General features: G+C 38.3%; 1 protein-coding gene and 2 long non-coding RNA genes across 21 annotated transcripts in view; 1 reads left to right on the top strand and 2 right to left on the bottom strand.

Moving 5' to 3' along the window:
* Cda5 (Chitin deacetylase-like 5) overlaps positions 1-19,633 on the bottom strand; it is a 33,372-nt gene extending 13,739 nt beyond the window's left edge. For 7 of the 19 annotated variants that reach the window (XM_018098843.3, XM_089257949.1, XM_089257945.1 and 4 more), the window contains exons 1-3: positions 19,216-19,325; positions 18,140-18,238; positions 36-586 (exon numbers count right to left, since the gene is read on the bottom strand). In XM_018098843.3, the coding sequence (XP_017954332.1) occupies positions 36-586; positions 18,140-18,230 (642 nt within the window). In that variant the 5' untranslated portion in view covers positions 18,231-18,238; positions 19,216-19,325. Of the gene's footprint in view, positions 1-35; positions 587-18,139; positions 18,239-18,299; positions 18,367-19,133 lie in introns of all 19 variants that reach the window. The other 12 variants (XM_089257943.1, XM_089257942.1, XM_089257936.1 and 9 more) reach the window with 9 other exon arrangements.
* Positions 2,329-21,863, top strand: part of LOC149091585 (uncharacterized) — a 94,161-nt gene continuing 74,626 nt past the window's right edge. Inside the window, exon 1 of the long non-coding RNA XR_016196499.1 lies at positions 2,329-2,498. This is a non-coding gene — a long non-coding RNA (uncharacterized LOC149091585). The remainder of the gene's footprint in view (positions 2,499-21,863) is intronic.
* On the bottom strand, positions 2,689-4,345 carry LOC149091586 (uncharacterized). The gene is made up of 2 exons (XR_016196498.1): positions 3,549-4,345; positions 2,689-3,435 (listed from the first exon to the last, which is right to left on the bottom strand). It is a non-coding gene; the product is annotated as an uncharacterized LOC149091586 (long non-coding RNA).

The following is a 21,863-nucleotide window of genomic DNA, read 5'->3' as shown; positions in this document are numbered from 1 at the left end:
AATACAACAACGACTATCGATTGGTCTTGGCTCACCTTGGCTATTTCCTCCTGCGATTCCAGAAGCGACTTGGGCTGTCCTCGGGACGTGACTACCGGGTTGGGAGCAACGGTGAGCTCTGGAGGTGGTGGCAGATGCTGAACCTGAGCCTGGATGGTCTGGGGAGGTGAACGATGGTATTGCGGTGGCACTGTGACTGTTTTTTGTGTAGCCGTTGGACTGGTGAAGGCGGACCCAAAGCGAATGCGACTGGGAACATGTTGTTGTGGCTTGTTACGTGAGGCACCTCCTACTTCGGTAGAGGTGGCCGACGTGCCACTGTCCACCACTTCGCAGCCTACATTTCTGGGCCAATCACAAGTCTGCAGTTCGTGCGAGTACATCAGTCCCCCAGTGCAGCTCTCAAGTAACGCACCACCAAATACGCACACATAATACTGTGTGCAGTCCGAGGGATGGGGATAATATCCGAACTCTTCGGGACAGTCGAAATTGACGCCATTCGAGCTGGCTGACTTCACATTGGTGCCAAAACTGCGAGAGTTGGTGACGCGTGGAGCTCGCTTGCTTTGCGCATCTGTCGATCCTTCAAAAAATGTAGCCAGAGTTAATGTTTATGCAACGACTTCGTCTTTTAAATATCAGAAATCATTCTACACAATCTGCTTTACTACTTGCGCACATTGAGCGTAGCAAATATTGTTTGAATTACCTAACTTGTACACACTTCTCCATTTGCGAACAGAGTAAAAAAGTTGATCCACAAGTTGATCTACAAGCTTTTAAGCAGAAATCTAGTCGCCAGCCCACACAATGCCATTTATCGTTAGGAAAATATTAACAAAGTATTGAAACTGATTAGCTATTCAGACAATTGAAGCTGAATTTGAATTGGGCCCGATTCGCTGCAATCAGAGCTATACCAATTTTGAAATAAAAGTAACTTGGCCGAGACAACCTCAAGCCAGCAAATGGCACGACCAACTTGAGCGGCTCGCCCAAGGCATGGGCGCAATGCAATAATTGGGGCGGAAGCTGTGCTTGCTCTATTGCTTAGCATTTGAGGCACATATCTGGGTTGCAATATTTCTGTACTGACAGCTGAAACCACAGCTAATAAATTAAGTGAATTGCAGCATTAAAATTATGCAAGGAGCTCGCTGCGCCACGATATCAGTCAACCTTCGATTTTCAAATGGGGTTTTTTGGCTTAAAAACCTTAAGCTTAGAATGTAAGCCAGAGTGGCATAACGGACATAGCCTTTTAGGTGTTTAGGTATTTTTTCAATTAAATGGTTTTTTCTTGGGACACTGTGGCTTGAGTCTATACCCATTCGCTTTCTGACCCACCTCAATTGCCTCACACACACACACATACGCAGAGGCAGGCGTCGGACTGCAACTGAACATTATTATGCTATACTTTAATTGTAACGTGAGCAGTTTCAGACAAAAACAAGTTATAATAACGTGAAGTCGGGCTGCACTCTTGACCAGCCACGAGACGGCGCGCAAGGCACCTTAAATATATTTTTTTGAGTAATATAATATATTTCGCTTGATAGAGACACCTTTTCCCAAAACAAATTTACATTCACTTTTTTCGTTTCCATTGTTCCCAATAACAGTTTCTAAGCCTTGTCTTGCTTGTCTGTCGCTTTTGCCTTTCCGTCATTATTTCAATTGACCGTAGAGGATTGTTAATTACTGTTGACCAGTAATAATATGCGCCCTTCTATATGCAACTATTACAATACACATACTTACTCTTCCTGATAGCCAATGGAAAAGAAATCAAATTGGCTTATCGAAATTATGCAAGTGGATGGAACCGATTAACGAGGCCGCCCTATGCAAAGTATTGCTGATCCCTTTCCGGTCAGCTGATGCGAGCCATTGTTTCGAATAACAGATGAGGATGTGCAAAAACTCCGCAGGGTTTGTTTACGTTGTGCGCTCTCAGGTGCGCATTCTATTGCTTGCGCATACATGTTTTTCTAATGGACGTCACATGAGCAATCATGTCAAGGCTGCTGGATAAGATCTGCTTAGCATGCAGCACGCACCATAGCTTGTATAATTATCACACAAAAGCGTCGCAGCTTTCAGTCCCGTCTGACCCACTCTTTGACTGAGTGATATATGCGCGGTGGCCGCCAGTGCCAGCTGCAAAAGTAAGCTAATCACGTGCCAATGCAAAAGTCTAGTGTCGTCGTAGCCTAGGATGACATTTGTCTTGGCCAGCCAGCCGCCAGCCAGCCAGGCAGTCAGCTCTAGCAACAACACACTTGGCAACACATTTGCCGATTCATTGTTGCCGTTTGTACTTTCTGCTCCACTAAACAAAATGTGTACGTGGATTTGCTTAGTAGTTGCTAAGAGCATGGCTGGGTTGTGTTATGCAATGCACAGTAATTCGGCCATAAGCCTGATTGGCTTTATTTTTTTGTTTTTTTTTTTTTTTTTTTTTTTTTTTTGTTTTTGGTTTTTGTAGGTTTGTTCAACGCTTGTCGATTGCTTCGCTTTTGCTGCTCTACTTGTTCAAAAATAAGAGCAACACATTACGCGACTTTTATTGAAAGTGAAGTACTATACAGCACATAAAAAGGCAACCTGACAAATACTTAGACAATTTGAATGGCCGCTACATAATATCTATTGATACGCTTTTCTGTCGACGGACGGGAATTTATGTGGCTTTACTACTTCCGGGCATTAAGTCTGGTATTGAGGTCATTAGCTTATTAACTTATTTCTACTCGGTCTGCATTTCCGAGTGCTAACTTTATAAATACACTTATTAATTGTTAAATTGAAAACGTTTTCAGCTCTGCAATTGATACAATTTGTTACTGAATTTCGAGTAATTTGCCAATGGCCTTATTGTTTTTTAATTAATTTTTTTTTCCTCATTGCGTTTGCGCACCTCGCATTACAAATTAATAATGATATCTCCTGCCATCGAGCTTGTGTTTGTTTTCTTGTGTCTACGAGCTCGGTAGGTGCGGTCCACAATTAAACGCACGCTTCGTAGATGGAAAACAAGCACTGGTCAGCTTTCAGTTTTAATCGATTGCACAATTCAACGAGAAGGCGTATCGGAGACCTCAAGGCGAAATTTCGGCGAACAGCCAAGCTTTACTACATTTTGCCGTATTGCTATTTCTTTTGTTGCCAGCATTAGATAGCGAAGCGGCGATTACCTTGCGATCGCTTTGCATGTGCGCAGGAAGTTTGGGATCGTTAGTTGAGATTTTCCTTTCTAAAACCGCCGTTACAGTCAACAGTCACTTCCTGGGTGCACAGCCACGACAAATGGCTCAAGTACTATTGTCTTCAGAAGCTGCCAATTGTTGGGCTTTTGACGATTATATTCCACACCAAGCTATGCGACATAAATTTTTAATATGAATACACTAAAATTTGTTCACGCTTCTATGAATGTAAAAGAAAATTAATTCGGACTCAAAATATGAGTGCCATAAAGATTCAGATTAAATGTGTCCGCAATAAATTTTTCAGCCATTTTGTGAGAGCCAATAAATTACGTTATTGATTTGCATCTCGCGGCGCATTTTGCTATAATTAAAGATTTATGCGCGCAAGAATCGCAATCATCATGCATAGATGGCTTGCACAATGCGTTGCGAGCTCCTTTGCCTTTGGAGTGTCGATAAATAACCATAAGCCGACAAGTGCACTGGATCGAGTATCCTATCTTTGCCATTACTTCTACTCAAACAATTGTCGCAGGCAACGAAATTAAGTAACTGAAATGCTGAAATGCTCCACTGCTCGAGTGTACCGGCCTGATATAAAATGGCTTCTAGCCACTGTGGTGCTGTACAGTTGCCTTTCGTTTCGATACACAAAATTACTCTGATATGCAGTGGTATGTGGCGAGCTCAAAAGTGAGAGCTATATTGGAACCCACTATTTTATGCTCCACAAACAGGAAATATACAACTATGCAACATTCGCCAGCTTTTCGACTTTTCGACTTTTTGCTACAGTTGCTATTTTTGCTACGGTCAGCTGTGGGCCCCACTCAAAACATTGGCTACACTAGAGCCGTATACGTTTTTGGCAATTATGTAACACGGCTCCTGGGCAGCATTGCATTGACACATATATCTAAACTTTCAGTTTGCCTAAGATTTGCTTTACATGAACTGTTAAGAACTCATTTAGACTAACAAATTAAATTTTTAAAGGATGGCAATAGTAATAGTCTCAGTAACATACGTTACTTACAGTTTGACAATAAATTTACTTAAACAATTTGTCGTCTTTTGATTTAATGCTAATGCTGTTTTAATGAAGACTTATTTGAGCAGTGGGTCATAATCTGTTAATAAGTAAACTTAACGTATTTACTGAAATATTTCATAAACCTTAACAAGAAGACACACAGTTTTAAATTGTGTTTAAACATTGTTGAAGTTCTAAATTGTGTTTAAACATTGTTGAAGTTCTATCCCTGAATTTAATATGGGTAAAATCATGGAGACGGAGAATCATAAGATTTATCAGTATTTTTTTATTTATATGTATATACTTGTACATATAGGTAGATATATTCACTCTAGTATGCTTCGATCAAATTATTTTTGGTCACAGTGAATGTTGCCGAGCAACGCCAGCTTCGACCACAACAAAAAGTAAAACACAACTAGCACGAAAAGTGGGTCAAACTGAGAATATTGCATAAGATGTAGACACAACACTCACCAGCATACATACAAACAGATACAGAGACAAGCTATTTGAAATCTTGCTGCTAGTTGCAGCAACTAGACCACGCGACGTCGACAGTCAAAGCGACAACGGCAACAGCAACAACAACAGCAACAGCAACAGCAACAGCAGCAGCAGCAACAGAAACAGAAACAGAAACAACAACAGTGGCTCAGTGTGGCGCAAGTCTTGCAGAGCACATTTAAAATGCGGCAAGCCACGCCTGCTTCAAAATCGATCACTTTCGCATACTTGTAAATCGAAGCCAGGCAGCCAGCTGGCTGGCGTGCCACAACAGCAGCAGCAGCAGCAACAACAGCAGCAGTGGCCTGCTACTTTATATGGTGCAGTGTGCTGGATGGTTTTTTAGTTCGAGTGTCGCATTTGCAATGTCTGATCGGTGGATGCCTGCATCAAATTGGTTTTTAGTCTCCACTTGAGCCATCGTATTGCGGCGTTGCTAATGTCGCTATTTCGAGAGTCTACTATGAAATCTGGACAGACTCCGATTACGAGTGTTACGCTCGATCAGTCACATGTAAATTTCTCTAGTATGACACAATGTATTCAAATTTGAATTCCAGCTATGATCTATGCTCGGCTGATCTAAGGTTAATATGCGAATTCTAACAGGATTACAGAGGTCAATGCATCACCAGCGGGCCATAAGTAAGCCGTACTGACGGAACCGAAAGATGATTACAAACTCGCAGACTGCGACAGCCAAAATTTACATACAGCAATAACAATTTCTGCATTTTCCAAACAGCCAACAAGTTTAGCATCATCAACGGACTGCAGATACCACACCGGCCGTTCCACGTTCCATGTTCCACGGCCGTGACGCTCATTTTTCAGTTCAATTAAATTTGAAAGAAAAACGCCCCATTGACTCCAGCGGCAGAGAGGTCAAGGTGCTCATATCTGTCTGTGGCTGTCGCTGTGGCTGTGGCTATGGCTGTGGCTATGGCTGGTGGTGTAGCCTCTTCACTGCCGCTGACATGGTTGATGTTGCCAACGCTGCTGTACTTATTTTGGTGAAGCATTTATTATTGGCATTTTGCTGAAACGCCGGATGCTGCTGAATTTCAAATGTAGATACATTTTTACGTATACATACATATGTGGGTGGATTGAAATGAAGCATTCATTTAATATTGCAAAGAATATATTAAAGATATCTATGAAGTTCGGCATTAGACTATTAGACTAGACTTGACCATTAGACTAAACTACACTTATCGCTTAGTAAATGTGCCTTCTCTTTAAAATGAAAATAGTGTTGCACAATTGGAGCACTAATACAAATCAACTCATCACAGAGAGCTTCATGATTGTCTTCACCAACAGTCACTGCAATTCGTAGCGAGTGGGTGTCAAACTGGACAGCATTGCTTCAAATACTTATATGAAAACCGGGTACATCTATGCGTTTGCTTTTTTGAAGCATTTGCTTTCGCAGGTGCGCGGAAGTTGGAGTCGGAGTCAGAGTCTGAGTTGAAAGTAAATGCAAAAGTGGTACCACATAGTCGAACAATGGCATTTGTGTTTATAACATCTGTCTGCGAATTATTGCCATGAAATACATTCTCAGCGAATAGAGTTATTGTTAGAGAAAGGGAGAGAAGAAAAGATACCGAGAGAGAGAGAGACAGAGACACGGAGAGAGAGAGAAGATAAAATGAAAGAGAGAGGGTGAACACACTCTGGTGTGCGTTAGCAGTTTTCCTCAATCGTAACTGCCACAATCTCAACTTAATTTCTAGTGATTATTTATGCCCTTAACCTGTTAATGCAAGCCGTTATTAATGCTGAAATTGTTGAAATATTTATTTTCTTCAGGTTAGCAAAGCTTTAACGAAGTATTTTTACCCATTGCTCTGTGCCCTCTGCTCGTTCCCCACTAAGCACAAGAGTGTGGATTTTATGGTTTGCGGCCGTTTGAAGATTAGCTGCGGCCACTGTCGCCGTTAATTTTTTTTACAAGCAGCGTGTCAATATTTGTTGTTGTTGATCTGCTTGAACTTGATTTTTATGAAGATTTGTGTGAAATAAACTCAAGCTGTTGGCTGCCGAAAAAGTGGAGGCAGCACTTAACGCTAAAAGATACATATCTTTTAAATGGTAGCATAACATCTATTTAATGTTTACATTTTTGCTAAAGACAATGGCTGGAAGAAAGGGTAATTATACAATTTATTGTTGAATCATACCCATATAATCTTAATTGTTTTTCTACACTATAATGTTTTTGAACTACTGAACATGGAACAGGTTAACTTATATGTGCATATGCTTACACTTTCACTATGTACCTATGCACAATTGAATGCTTTGTGTGCGAAGGCAAGGCCTGATTGACACCGATTTTGAACCTATCATCGGACCTAAGTCACTTGTACTCGTCCATACCACGCACAATTACGTATTCGTATTCGTATTGGTATTCGTATTCGAATTGGAGCAAACAAAATACGAGCGTACTTGAAAACAAAAAAAAAAGAAACATGCGCGTTGAGTTGAAAGCATAAAATCCTCTGCTTTAAAAAGAAATGGCGATCGATTGTCGTTGCTCGAATTAGTGGCATAAATAATAAACATTTGGCCTGCGCGTCTGCCAGCGAGATGAATTACCAACAACAATTCGGAATGACTGCAAGATAAATGTGCTCAAAACTGGATCGTGACTGATGTAACACATTAGGCACTTGATAGTGCGTGGCTAGGTTTCGACTGCAACTGTTCCCGAGAGCTGTGATTAAACGATTGCCGGGTGCAGCAAATATGGAATATTTTGGCGCAAAAATGTATTGTTATGTAAACATAGGCTTAAGCATAATAAATTGCTTTTACTCCCATTGTACGATAGTATAACTTCGATTTTAATTAACATTCCCCAGAGACTTTAAATATAGCTTGGTTCACGTTTAGGCAGGCATTTGAATTGCAAATATTTTCGTATTTCACGCAGAGTGCACAAAGAGTCGCATTGTCAGTATGCATTTCTCATGTTGTGTATGCAAAAAATTCAAATAATTTGCCTTCACTTTCCGTTGTCCTCTTCAAAAGTGCGGCACACGAACGCCACTCGCCACACGGTTTATAGTTATTCATTCGTAGTTTCCGTTTTCGATACGGAACTGCATAAAATGCAATTAAATATATTGCCCTCTGTATAGCTCATAGCGCACTTTAGTTATTTCAGTTACAAACCCATTGGCAACAGGTTAATCCACTCCTTACTCTAAATACCAAAAGTCAAACAAAGGCGGCACCCAGCCATATAGCACCCCCAAATTGAGAGAACGAATAACCCGCCCAACCCACGCCCAATGGATTTTGGCAAAATGCAAGCGCAAATGCTTGGTAAAACTATTGTTTCTCTATACTTTCAGATACCCTGTTCGCATGCCCAACATCGACATCTCAAGATTTGGAATATAAACAAGATAATTGACTCCAAAGAGGTTGATTGTCCCTGGCTTCCCCAAATGTAATCTAATATTTATATGATTCAGCCAATACCCATTATATATCGGAACAGAGTAGTGCATAGTCAGTCAGCCACATGTTTATGTGTGTGTTCGTTTACGTACTTCAACAAGAAACTTGCTGACTTGCTGACTGGCATAAGAACTGAAAAGTGAACGGCGTACTTGTCGCTTGCACGACTTTGTCCGGCTTAGCGATAGCGGATTTGGCAGCGCCAACATTTTGGGTGTGACGTTGAGAAACAATTTCAATTCAAACATATATTATATGCAACTCGAAGAGGATCAAAGACCTTAGATGTTGTTACCATTTCTCATTTTAATAATATGCTGTTGTATATTCGATAATAATTCGAGAATATTGAGCGCAGATATCAACAAGTCTTACAAATTAAAAATTAGACCAAAGTGTATCGACCGACTCACTGCTTATCTTACAAGTCAAAATGGAGTGTGAGCAACACATACACACAAAAAAAACAAAAAAACAGTCAAGCCGGAATAATTTTTGCTAGTACCAGGCCCAGTAAATTAAATGGCATTTTAATTATGTACGTTTTATTCGGTTTACGTTCTCAAAGCTGGAGCTTTAAACCCATTCAGGGTCATTAAACGCCTCAACAAGACAGCTGCCGCCTATTAATGGCGCACAGGCGCGACAGTTGCTGCTATTGCGCATGAGTTTGACGCCAACAATCAGATAAAATGCAAACCAATTATTATTTTCAAGTCGGTTGGCAGCAGATTTAGTTCAGATTTGTACTTGAAATGCAGTTAGAAACGAAAACTGAAGGGCTGAGTAAAAACTATAAGTTAACTATGAAATGGCCACAGAATATTCTATATTACAAGTATATTCATCTGTAAGTTCTGCTCGATATAGACCACCCAAGCAGTTTAAATAAAATCAGAGATGGAAACTCGGGTATACATAGCTCTAAGTCAAGCCCCATTAAAGCCAAGCCCAACAATTAGGCATTGTATTTTAATTAAATTGAGCAATATAAATAATTGCAAAATTAATCAAGCAAATTATTTTCAAAAGGCCTCTTTCTAAAAATATACCACAATCTAAATTTAACATTAACAATTCATCCATTGATGGACATTTCGAAGTGTACTTAACTCCGAAAAACGGATGACTCAAGCGACAAACTTTGCATTCAATATTAAGAAATCCCATATAACAGAGTTCAGTCAGCGTTCAGCAATGAGATTTTGAGCATCGTACCGCAAGTCTTTAGCTGAAATTGGCAAATAGCCTTCACCTTTTCGTCACTCACTCAGACAAGATAGCCGAACAGTGAGCTACCATATTTGATATGGAATCAAGTATGTTATCAAAGCAATCGGCAGCTGAACTCATCTGGGTCACACTAAACAACCGCAAGTGGCTGATCCTCAGCCATTGCACTTAAGATTTGAATGCTCCAACAAAATTTTCAGCTAGTTCGAATAATAGGTATATCTTACAGCAAGGAAAGTGGTTACTTACTGGTTGAGTTGAAATGCACGCTTGGCATGACCGTTGCCTAGCACCAGTCTGCAGTGAAACAAGCCCCGCCTGTTTGTCGGCTTTGTCGTTGAACTTGAACAGGTGCCACGGATATGGCAAGTAAAAGCAAAAAAGCAAAACAGCAAAAATCAAAACAGCACAACAGCAAAATAACAAAATTAACAACAACAACAAAAAACGCTCAACACTTATTCAAAAGCGAAAACAACGTTAAGTAATTTTATTTCAGATATATGTGGACTGAAGTCTTTCAGTTTATTTCGCATACACATCGATTTTAGGCCTAAGCTTGAATTCCATCATCAGTTCATAGACTGGGACACCCCAAACCATTACACGTACCAAATACACCCAGACATAGTTTTAAGAATTACAGAGCAGCGTAACTTACGCGAAAACCCTTTTAGACCCAATACTTAAGACGCTAATTGAGTTTCCTTGTAATACTAATGAAAGGACAATTCCCAATAATTAATGCTTATTGCAAGGGCTAGGGGAAAATGTAACGTTGCATATTCCGAGATTAAGGTAGTCAGTGCTGACCTACGAGGGAAAAGTCACAAAACAAGGGCATTGCAACTTTTTCGGTATTTCTGCAACCCGTTTTACGTGTGGCAGCAATCAAAATATTTTGCGCGACTTAATTAAAAAATTGCCAAATTTTCATATATATAACATAGTTGATAACTGCTTTTACGATGAGTGCTAAACGTTTGTGAAATATTTAAACAAATTACTTATTAACCCGGTGAAACTTAGCTGTCACACATGTTTTTATTTCCACGCGTTTCATGTTTGTTTTGATTCGCTTATGAAACTTTTTGTCGTAGTCCATTTTTATACAAATCTGTCTAACAGTCAACGTAAACATATGAAAAGCAAAAACTATTCAGTAGGCGCAAAGTCAAGCAACTAATTAAAAATGGGAAACAGGCGCCGAAGTCTAAATACCCTGACAGAGATAGCTTTTTATATCGCATGTCAACTACTATACAAGCCGCGAGATAAATGCTTACATCATTACAGAATTTTTACATATAAACCAGAAAATTAGCTATTCATCATAATTATAATGCCTTATGGCAATGGTAAGCTAATTCGGCTGACGCTGCTTGCTAATAAATTCAAAATGGCAACATAAGAAACGCAACTTAATAATTTATATAAGACCTACATGCATATGTATATTTCCATATATACATGTCTTCATAAAAAACCCCTTGTTCGTTTGATTGAAAGATTTAGCTGGCAGGCGTGTGAAAAACCAAAGTCAAGGTTTTGACCAGTTACCTTATAAAGAAGTGGGGTAAACTGAAGCTCGCGAACTCGATTCGCCATCTAACGTAGTTGTGACTTTGACGGGTGTTCTGTAGACTTCTCAACCATACTTGAGAGTTCATACTTGAAAGAGTTGAATAGACCACATACTTCCGAGAGTTAATTTCGATTATATCAGTTGCATAACCGAGACAATCTTTGTCTCGCTGAGAACATGTTTTTTTGTTAGCGTTTTATTGCTGTTATTTCAGTTAATATTTCGATGACTAACAACATGTTTCGCAGCGCGATCTCTTAGGCGGATATCTTTTATTCAAAACTGTCAGCTCTGGCTTTTTATCCGGTTTTTTTTGATTGGGTGTGCAAGTCTAACAATTATTAACATTTTTCGATAGAAAATTTTTTAAGAAAGAGTAGTGTTAACAGCTATTTTTATTATAAGCAGCAACTGACAAAAAATGAAGGTCAATGTCTGGCCAATGGTCAATCAAAGACAAACTTGAAATGTCCATATTATAAATTTATACTTTAGGCTACATTAGACCTTTGTTTTTAGTTAGTGCTTCCACACTAACTCAATATATGAGTTCACGTACTGCTCAAACTCAAAAACCATATGTCTGTCAATACCATTTCATTCCGTAAGATTCAATGGGCTCATAAACAACCAGCACACATTATTTTGCTAGTCAGTATCCACGCAACATGCACATGGGTGACTTATCCGTGTCGCATCTACCATTTTGAGGCATGTCTTACACAGTCTTTGCTGCAAAGCCAGGACATAGGGCGGGATACAGAACAATGAATATGCTAAAAATTATTGTTGGCGTGTAATCAGTGCGAAGGCATCTCGTGAGCTTGCCGCAAGGAGTCACTCTGAAGACAGCAGCAGCAGCGGCAGCACCAGAATCAGAACCAGCTGCTGCTGCTCAATCCACAAAGCCATTGCGACTAAGTGGTAAGCCTTGTTTGAGTCTGCCAGCGCCAGCACAAAAGTGATGTAGTACATTAACAGCGAATCCTACGCACAGTTGATGACGTGTCGGATACCTCTGGAATTCGCAATGCACTCAGCCAAGACAATACAAATTTATAGCACTCTAGTAAAGTAGATTCTCGCTCATACCCACATATAATTTACGCAGATTAATTGATTTGTAACTGTCAAGTCCAATAGGTGTGCCAGCATACCTATTATAGCACACACTGGTAAAAAAGAATAAAACTTCACATTGGTATTGAAAGCAAGAATGTCTTGGAAAGTTAATTTCTCAGAGTTGTGCGTGTGCAAACGAGTTGAACGTCTCACTTTCAAATTGAATGTGTGGAAAAGGCGAGTATTAAATACCGTTAGAATAACCTGATTCTCTCTTCGCCTTTAACGAATTAGCAGACAAACTAATAAAAGCAAAAGTAAAGGGGCAGTTTTGGAACTACGCGAAACAAGCAATAAATGCAAGGCCAAGAGCAACGACTCTAATCGCATGTGTCCCTAATAAATAATCGAATGCGATTATTTGGTAGGTCTAAGTGCTGCCAACTGGGAGTAAGCGCAGATCCACAATATTTGTAAATTATGCATTTTGTTTATTTATATGCCATAAAATTTAATTGTAAATAGCTGCTGAAGGCACAAGCAAAGTTCAATGACTTGGTGCAAACTTGATAATGTATGTGCTGTATGTGCGTGTGTAACACAACATTCACCTACGGCTTTTATAGCATTTGTTAGCTCTGCCGAAGCTCGTCTGGCCAGTAGTTCGAAGCCGTAAAGCTGCGTTAATAAATTTATTTTATAACAAATAAAGAGGCTCGGGCGACTAAAATATAATGTCATCAAACTGCGCTTTGTAATTGAAACCAGTTCCTAAGTGTTTTTTCTCCCTCAGTGCTTTGGTGGTATTGAAAATGTGGTAGGCCACATCAGGTTCCCGCTGTGATTAACCAAATTGACGGCTCTGCTGCAATAAGCAAAACCACTAACCAAAAAAAAAAAAATAAAAATAAAAAACAAAAACATGAATGGCTGCATCAGGTAATTGACTTATATGGCAATTACAAGCAAATCACAAACTGCAACCAGCTGTGTGCTGATAAAGACCTAGAGTTGATATATGCAGTGTGAATACACTTTTGATGACCCACCATCTGACACAATTTCGATAGGTGCATTGCATAGGTGGGTTCAATTGGCTAACACGGCGGGCCAATGATGATTAATGCCAATGATGATTAATCATCCGCTGCATGTTGAAAGGTAAAAGGCATTTGCGCGTAATCAGTTCGGTCTACAAATCATTACATTTTCTGCATTTAATGGAGCACCTTAGACGGAGCAGACGGGCAGCCCTCTGTACCTTATGTAACAGACGCCTTAGCATCATTAATCGATAAATACAGTGTCACTGCAGAGCCTGCGTTGCATTAGCGTTGTCCGCCATGCTGCGGCTAGTATGATTCGCTCTGCCTGGTGAAAGTGAAAGGTTAACACCATGTACAAGCCGTATAGGAAATATTTGAAAAATTATGCACAAGATAATATATTACTGCGTAAGCTGGAAAGATGCGGTTTTCGCTTGCATCTCAACAGTTGCCCTTTGCGACCTTGAGCGATCAAGCGGAATTAACCTCATATAAATAAAAACAATAACAAAACATGTAGGCTCCAAGGTCGTTGCTCATCTGCAGCAATCCTGTTTATCTTTTTGCCAACTCTGCCGCAGTGTTGAGAATGAGCGCCAGCTTCATGGCCGTTAAGGCCAACGAGCCCTGTCTCTGAAAAAGTAGTAACTGAGCAATCTGCTAAAAACGCATAAACACATCAAAAATCGATTGATTTTCGCTATACTGGCTCGATCCTCACTCATCCATGAGTTACGAGGGCCAAATGGATTACTATTGTAGACATTACATGCTGGCAGCCTCTAGTTTTGTGTGTGTCGGCAAATCAGCGCGGATGGGCCAGGCTAAATTGGACTGTGTCCTTGCAGCGTTTGCACGCCCAAGACCCATGACGGTGTCAAAATCATTTAGCATGACTGCCTTTCTAAATTGTTGTGTAGTTATGCGCAGTTACAGCCTTGAATTGTTTGCTGTCTACTTCTCTTTATGGCTGCAACTGCCACTGTACTCACGTAATTGCACTACACGAGTACTTAAACTGTGGGTAGTGGTTAAACAGCGAACGTGGGTAATCCAAAAAAACCAAACCTTACATTACTGTTTATTTTGTGGTCAGCTTGAAACTCATCTCAAAGTTCTTTGAGCTCATTCGAGGCATTTATAGCTTGTATCTTGCCTGAGCTTGAGACGATCTAACAGTTAACAGAAAAAACATTCACCCATTCATTTAAGGGGGCATTTGAAAAGAAAGTGAAACATTTCGGTCGTCCAATTATATGTGAATGTACAACAACCTACGACTCTGATGTATGCATATACATACATCGCCGTGTCTATAAATTATGATTGCCACATGCTCTTGTGCTTTAGTTTACATAATTGTGAATACCGTACATATGGATTTGGTAATTATAAGTACGGGAGTAGAATGTCGAGTCCACAGTCAATTCCAATTCAATCAATTACACAGTTACGGTGTAAAGTCGCCTTAAGTCATATGTTAGCGTTACGGGTGCCCGCTTGTGTCAGTGAGAGTACGCTATGAGCAGCGAGCCGTAGATGTGAAACACGCATAAAATAATCATAAAAATTAAGAGCTTTACGCAATCCTAACTGGGCATTCAACCATTAGCTACACAGGCCGAGAGTGAGAAAGAGCACTCTGGACGCCGAGTCTGGGCCAGAGGCAGGTGTGAGAGCGTTAAGTAGAGCAGACGTGCCAGTCAAGGCGACTTGTTGCTATTTTAAAATACGATTTATAGAGATGTCAAAACTTTTTATATATTTGGTGCTTGTTGTGAGAGTGCAGCCATGCTCATTGCACATTGAAAATAATTTTGTCTGCCGACAGGTAACGTCTACCTGTTTATCTTGTGGACACAATGAGAAGGAAGGAAAACTAATTCAAGGTGAGCTGCGCCATAAAGTAGTAATTGTGAAGCCCCCATAATCTCATAATAAATAGGATTTGGAAGGTGTTGGTGAGGTCGCTGATGTCTATGAAATATTATTTTATTCCATACACATACATATGACTGAAAATTAAGTTCAATTTTCCATCATTGTTTATGGTGAAAAGTCATGGACCCTAACCCATTACAATATTTGCACTAGTAGTGCACTAATAGACTCTGTTCATATTTATGAATGCGCGCACCCAGCTTGTCTTGCCTAAGCCTTTGTCGAGCTCAGCTGCAAGTGCAAAAAAAAAAAAAACGAAAGTGCACAACGGCTTCATTCATGTTACACCATAAATCGTATATGCACATGGGCACCACTCAGATTACAGTTAGAGTACAAGTCAGACAGACGCATAGCAACTGGTGTATAAATTTAATAACGCCCTTCCGCATGTGTCCTCTATCGATTATGTTTGTAGTAAATAAGCTGTGAAGTTAATTTGCTTTTAAATTTTGCATTGACAATTCTCTTACTGATTCGTTAGCGAATTAAAGAAAACCTACTTCCATTATATATAAACTTCGTATATAGACATCATGGGACTACCAAGTATCGTAACTCATTTCTGCATGCTAACTTTCTCAATTGTAGCCAACGTAAAGTTTCTATATAATACTTGAAGTGCTGTCAACCGATTCAAACTGTCGCCATTTCATTTCAATATGTTGTAATCGTATGCCTTAACATCTGACCCACTGGACTGGGCCGATTTCTTTCTGCGGCCCGTGAATTTTAATTCCATTGCCAATACAAAATTTTCAGTTAAGAAAGCTTTTCTAAATACACTCAACCGAAGACTGGATTGCCGTACTACCAACCAGCTTGTATTTTGTGCTTTGTATGTATGAGTGTTTTATAACAAGCGATACACCTTAGCAGTTTTCAGAAAATGAAAGTGAAATAGACTACGCCAACTAATCCGAAAGAAATATTACGTGCACGTAATATTTGATTACTTTTATAAATGTATATTCATATATTTCTATATATACTATAGCAGTTATTTGTATATACATTCATTTTATTGCATTGTATGATTGAGTGGTTTCCAAAATGAATTCTAATTCACTCCATGCAGTAACTTTTAAAAATACATTTTTCGATTGTTTTTCATGTATGCATATTGGCTGATTTGCTTGTTTGAAATATATTTAATTGAGTTGTGTTTGCAAATTATTTACAGTTATTATAACCGCAATTTGTTTGGTAACATAAACGCTCACTCGTAAAAAAAGTCTTTCAATTCGTTCATGGCACTCAAATCACTGTGTTGTATGTAATTAATATCTGTGCCATAAGCTCGCTAGCTGATTGGCATGGCTTACATAAGCCCCATATCTTGTGTTTTGTCCAGTGGACAACGCGAGCTGGCCAATCGCTCCGGCTCGTTGTTATGCTTCAAAATGATTATGTTACATATTATTCATAAGAAAATATCTGTGTTAGGTAAATAGATCACGTGAACTTATTTTTTTGATTATTTTTCAACCGCCCTATATGGCAAGTAGTAAAATCACAAATGTTGCGAATAATTTTATTTATAATCGAGCCTAATATTTATAGTATATTGCATTGTTTTCTTTATCGATATAATAGACCTGATTAAAACAAAGTCAATCGACTCTATATCATTTTATATCTGTTATATATTTGTGTGTTTCTGTGCCTGCGTATAATACGCGAATAATCAAACAGGTTTTCTATAAACGTTAAAAATGAATACAATTCTTTGGTACATACATTTTAAAATTCACATATAAACGCTGACTCATTAATCTTTCTGTAGACACATGCCAAAGAATTTTAGTTTTTTTTTTACTTCAAATCATATATTTTTGTTTTTGATTATCACTATATTACTATACCCTGCACTCATTTAATAAGTCGGGAAGGGCGTATTAAATATATACAAGCTCTCTTTCTTTTGTGCCAGACATTTTCATTTTAATTTACTCAAAATAACTTTAGATCAATATCAGTTTATTCGTTGGAAAACATGTTATCAGCTTGGTTATTCCACTCATAATTGTATGCATGACTTTAAGCCAACAAGTTTTTGCGATTGCCGATTAGCATTACTCACGAATAACATAAGAAAAGAAATAAGAATTTTTTTCGTTTAAGAACCTTTGAGTATGCTATACCCTGTACCAAGAGATATATTCTGTATTTAAGTGGACGAAGTAGCAATGAATAAAATTAGAATCAAAGAGGTGAGAAAGCTTCATCAAGTTGTAAAAACACTACTTTTGGATTTAAGATTCGTATCACACGTTAATTGCGCATATAAAAGTACATTCATGGAGTTATATAAGTTTTTAAACCATTGATGGCTGAAAACTAGTTTTAAACAAACAAAATTTTAATTATGACAAGCTATACAATCGTTCTCATCAGAAATATTCGTATATTCCATTCGATTTCGAAAATATCTGGCCAGTAGTTACGTCCAAAATATTGCATATAAATATTCAATATAATACGACTAAAGCTTGTTTTGTCAAAATATTTGAATTGCCATCTGACTTTATTCAAATGTTGTATTGTGTCAATTTTACCATGATCAAAACGAGTTTTGGTCGGGCACCATTTTTCCACAGGTTGCACATTTTTTTTTAACAAATTGTGATACACTTGCAGATGTCAAGATATTATAAATTTACAAACTATGAGCTTATTTCAAATAACTTAGAACTGGATCCGCTTACAAGTATCTCTCAGCACCGTACAATCAACAGGTGATGGTTTTTTCTCAACTAATCATAGTGAACGTTATTTCGAATTGAGAAGCATAGTTCCATAGTGATCGCCTAATACTTCGAGAACAAAATATTGCGAAGTGCTTCTTTGATTAACTGTTGGAGCATTTCTTAAGGTAGCACTCGGATCACATAAGCTGATTCTGCTATCTTTCTGACTTAACTAGACGTCGAGGTGTTTTGGCTGAGACTAACTAGACATGGCTCCTTAGTAACAAGTTTGTGTCTTAAGTCATTTGATTTTGTTAGTATGATTTCAAATATGATCTTACCTGTTTCGAATAACAATAGACATAATCCCAGAAGCCAGTATAAACTACGTCGATGTGTTGAAAACTGCATGTTGCTGTTGTTATTGCGCATCACTGTAACTGTAAATTTTCTTGTAGTTGCAGTTGCGTTTTTTAGGTTAATTCACAGAATTTCAAATACCAAAATGCAAGCACAGTCCGACATTCAAACGGCACGGCAACGGCAGCCTAAAAAATGCCAGTCTTTACTGCAAACAAAGGGTATATGTATTTGCGAATGTATGTAGATATGTAGACACATAAGTATGTAGAGAAACAATGTCGTAATCTTTTAATTTAGATTTTTTTTTTCGTTTTCATGCTTTTGTGATACAGTTTTCCAGCTCTTGAATTTTTTTCTCGACTTCGGCTGCAATTTAATTAAGTTTTGTTTAAATTAATCTATGTGGGGTTATTTGCACAATCGCTAAAGTTAAAGGCATATACACACACATATAGGCACATTCACACTTTAAAAGAATGATATTTTTGATTTTATTTCTGATATACAAAAGTAGTCAACAACCACAAAAAAAAAGTATTTTCCAATTATTGGCTACATAACATAGGATTATAAGTATTATTAACACAAAAAAATCTAAGATCAAATTTAAAGCTTTGTTAATCTTTTCACTGTCGCACTGCGTACCAAACCGAAGAAATGTATGCAACTAAGATAATGTTTAGTGAGGAAAATGTAAAGCGAAATGAAATAAACAATCAACCAAACCTAACAGTTTTTGCTTTTGTTGATGTTTTTCTTGGCGAAACTTTCTTTTTGACGTAAAGCCAGTCTGAATACGTTTGCCGTAGCTTTTTCGCGCACACACGCGCGTCTCTTGAACTATAAAATGCAGCTGTGACTGCTTTCTATACGTGAGTTAGTTGAGTGCAATAGTCACGAATTTAACAGGTCGACGCTTACGAGCCTTTGAGCACATTGATATGTTGGTTTTTGAATGCGAATGCTCTATACCGTTTGAACTTTGCACATGGTGTTGTTCTTAAGCAACCAGCTTATTGCACTACTCCAATTCTATCAGCCAAACACTTCTTACCGTGCGCTCGAGGGAACACGTCCTAATCGAAACAACTAACAAACGCGACTGTGCGCAGCCAGTGCTTCAACTCAGTCAGCTGGACTGTCGAGTCAAGCCAGGTTTGTGGTTGGTCTCTATTGTGGTTGTCTGTTAGTTAACAGCGCCATCACTGTTAATGGTGCTGTTGTGGCGTCCGCTACGTGCATGGCTGCTCGCCTCGACGGAGTCTCTTTAACTTTTGAAAGTAAGAGTAAAATCTGTCTTGCTGACAAAAGCTTTTGTGATCTAATGGCGAGAGTTAGTTCATGCTGCCTATTAATTTTTAATGCCTGCTAGTAGACGTTGGTTTGCTATTGCCTAGCAAATGTGTTAACTCAATTTAATACCGAAAATACTTACCACATCAATTTATTATTTAAAACTGAATTCAAGTTGTTGTGCCAGTTCCTTGTGAACTGTATTTTTTACATAACAAAGACCATAACTCCATATAATACAAACTATTTTGAAGTAAATAGCTAAAAGTGAAACTGTCTTAAGGCAGCGGCACTAGGCAAGAACAATGCCAACCAACTAGACCAAAACTAAAGCTCACAAACTTATGAACAAAAAAAAAACTTTCCACGGGGCTTGGTAGCTTAAGTAAACTAACATTATTCAAATGTCAGATAACTGATTTTTAAATGTAGATTTTTCATATATCTAATTGGAGGCTCACAAGTTTTAGTGAGCTAAAGTTACAGCTCAACTTACTAATATAGTTTAAAGATTATAAGAACTAGACTGGTAGTGCACGTTTAACACATTTGAAGACTTTATCAGGGTTAACGGCTATAAAATATGTGTAAAACAAAAATTAAGCCCGTCAGGTAGTTAGTAGGTCTCGATGGTGTAAATGTACAAATGTTAGTTACGCCAAAAACTTATTAAGTTAATGTATAAATGTGTCATAGTTACGCCAAAAAGTTATTAAGTTAATGTATATTTTCATAAACAAATTATTATATTGTCTCACAATGTCTTAATTACAAAGTCCAAACAACATTTGACACTCCAAATTGTTGTGAATGTTAACAAAAGTATTTGTCATTTTCAACTTCATATACCAATGCAAAAAGACAGCGCCCCTAAAATATTTGCCATTCACTTCACAAATGGGCGGGGATAATATTTTTATATATTTCTAGCATGTTGCATTTCCAACTGGTAGCACACCCTGTACTTACTTTACAAGACTGTGAAATGTATTTCTAAATTTGAACAAACTGTGGACTAGATAAATACTAATTCATCTAACTTTCTGCAATATGTGTTCGACCTAGCTCCAATGATTACCGATCGCATACTACATACCGTACACAAATGACTGAGGTTAATTAACAGGGGAACAGGGTGCTAAGTAGTCCCAACACTGGAATAAAAATTATTTCTTACCTGTTATTTTAGTGTTTTGATAAGTTAAGAGTAGTTGTGGCTAAAAGGAGTACGCAATAAGCCGATTTGGAAGACGTAGTGCAATGTGACCAAACTAGTCCCTGGTAACTTACTTATAATTATACACAATCAATTTAACCGCATATTGGACATTGACAAAATTACCAAAAATTTGAGTGTGTACATTAAACCGTTAAGTATGCAACCTTGATAACTTCCCTATTAATACGTTAACCGAACAGTCTATTGTAAGCTCAAAAACCTAAAAGACTCATACGTGCGTACGTACGAGTGTACATGCACAAATCTACATTTGTAACGGCCTTCATGGCAGATTGTACATTGTATCTACTTGCTTTGGTCTTTCGGCCGATCTATTGTACTCGCAACTTGGCTAAAAATGGGAGTGCTGCTTTTAAGAAAAGCTCACGATCTAATGGCCCTGATAATTGAAAAAGCTTTTGTGAAAAACCTCAATTTATTCAGCAACAAATGTGTTTGTAAGACTGAGGAACTTTATAATATATAATAATATTCAAATCAATTGATATTTAATGAAACTAGTTCTCGTGAAATCTTTAAATTTTAAAACTCTTAATATTATTGCACAAGAGAAGTTTTTATTTTTTAAATTATGTAAACTTAAAATTATACTTGGCTTTCATTAGGGTATATGATTTGCAATTTATCTTAATAAGTCCTAAATATAAATATAAACAGAGTTGATTGAATCAGATTTGTATAAATTTTTCTTACTTATTTACTTTTTGTTTTGGTTAATAAAAGCTCACCCACTCACCAAGCCAACCATACTTTGGCCTATGTGCACAGCGACAGTTATAAAATTCGAAATCAGAACAGTCACAGAATCAACGGCAACAATGTGAATGCAGCGACAACAAAGGCAGCAACAACCGACTTGCTGACCTTCTCCACGCCTTGGAGTGACTGTTTCGCAATCACCGACTGGGCGGCTTCTCAACGCTACAATTGCTGTATTGTGGCTTAAGCTAAGACACCAGGTATTGGGCGAATGCTGCAATTTTTTATGCATATGGAAGCAGGCGAACGAGCACGACCGCGCCATTTAAATTGTGGCACCTAGAAACTAGAATTTACGAGAACCGGCTAATACTTAATACAGATACTCCACAGAAGAATATTACGCCAGCTGTGTTGTATAGCCAGCTGACCAGCCACGCCTTGTCGGATCAGTTTACCTAAGTGTATTG

This window comes from Drosophila navojoa, chromosome 3 (genome assembly GCF_054131105.1).
Source record: "Drosophila navojoa isolate 15081-1374.11 chromosome 3, UAZ_NAV_1.0, whole genome shotgun sequence".
NCBI classification, from domain to species: Eukaryota; Metazoa; Arthropoda; class Insecta; order Diptera; family Drosophilidae; genus Drosophila; species Drosophila navojoa.
Note: the sequence above shows the minus strand (reverse complement) of the source record. Positions and strands in the feature narration are given on the sequence as shown.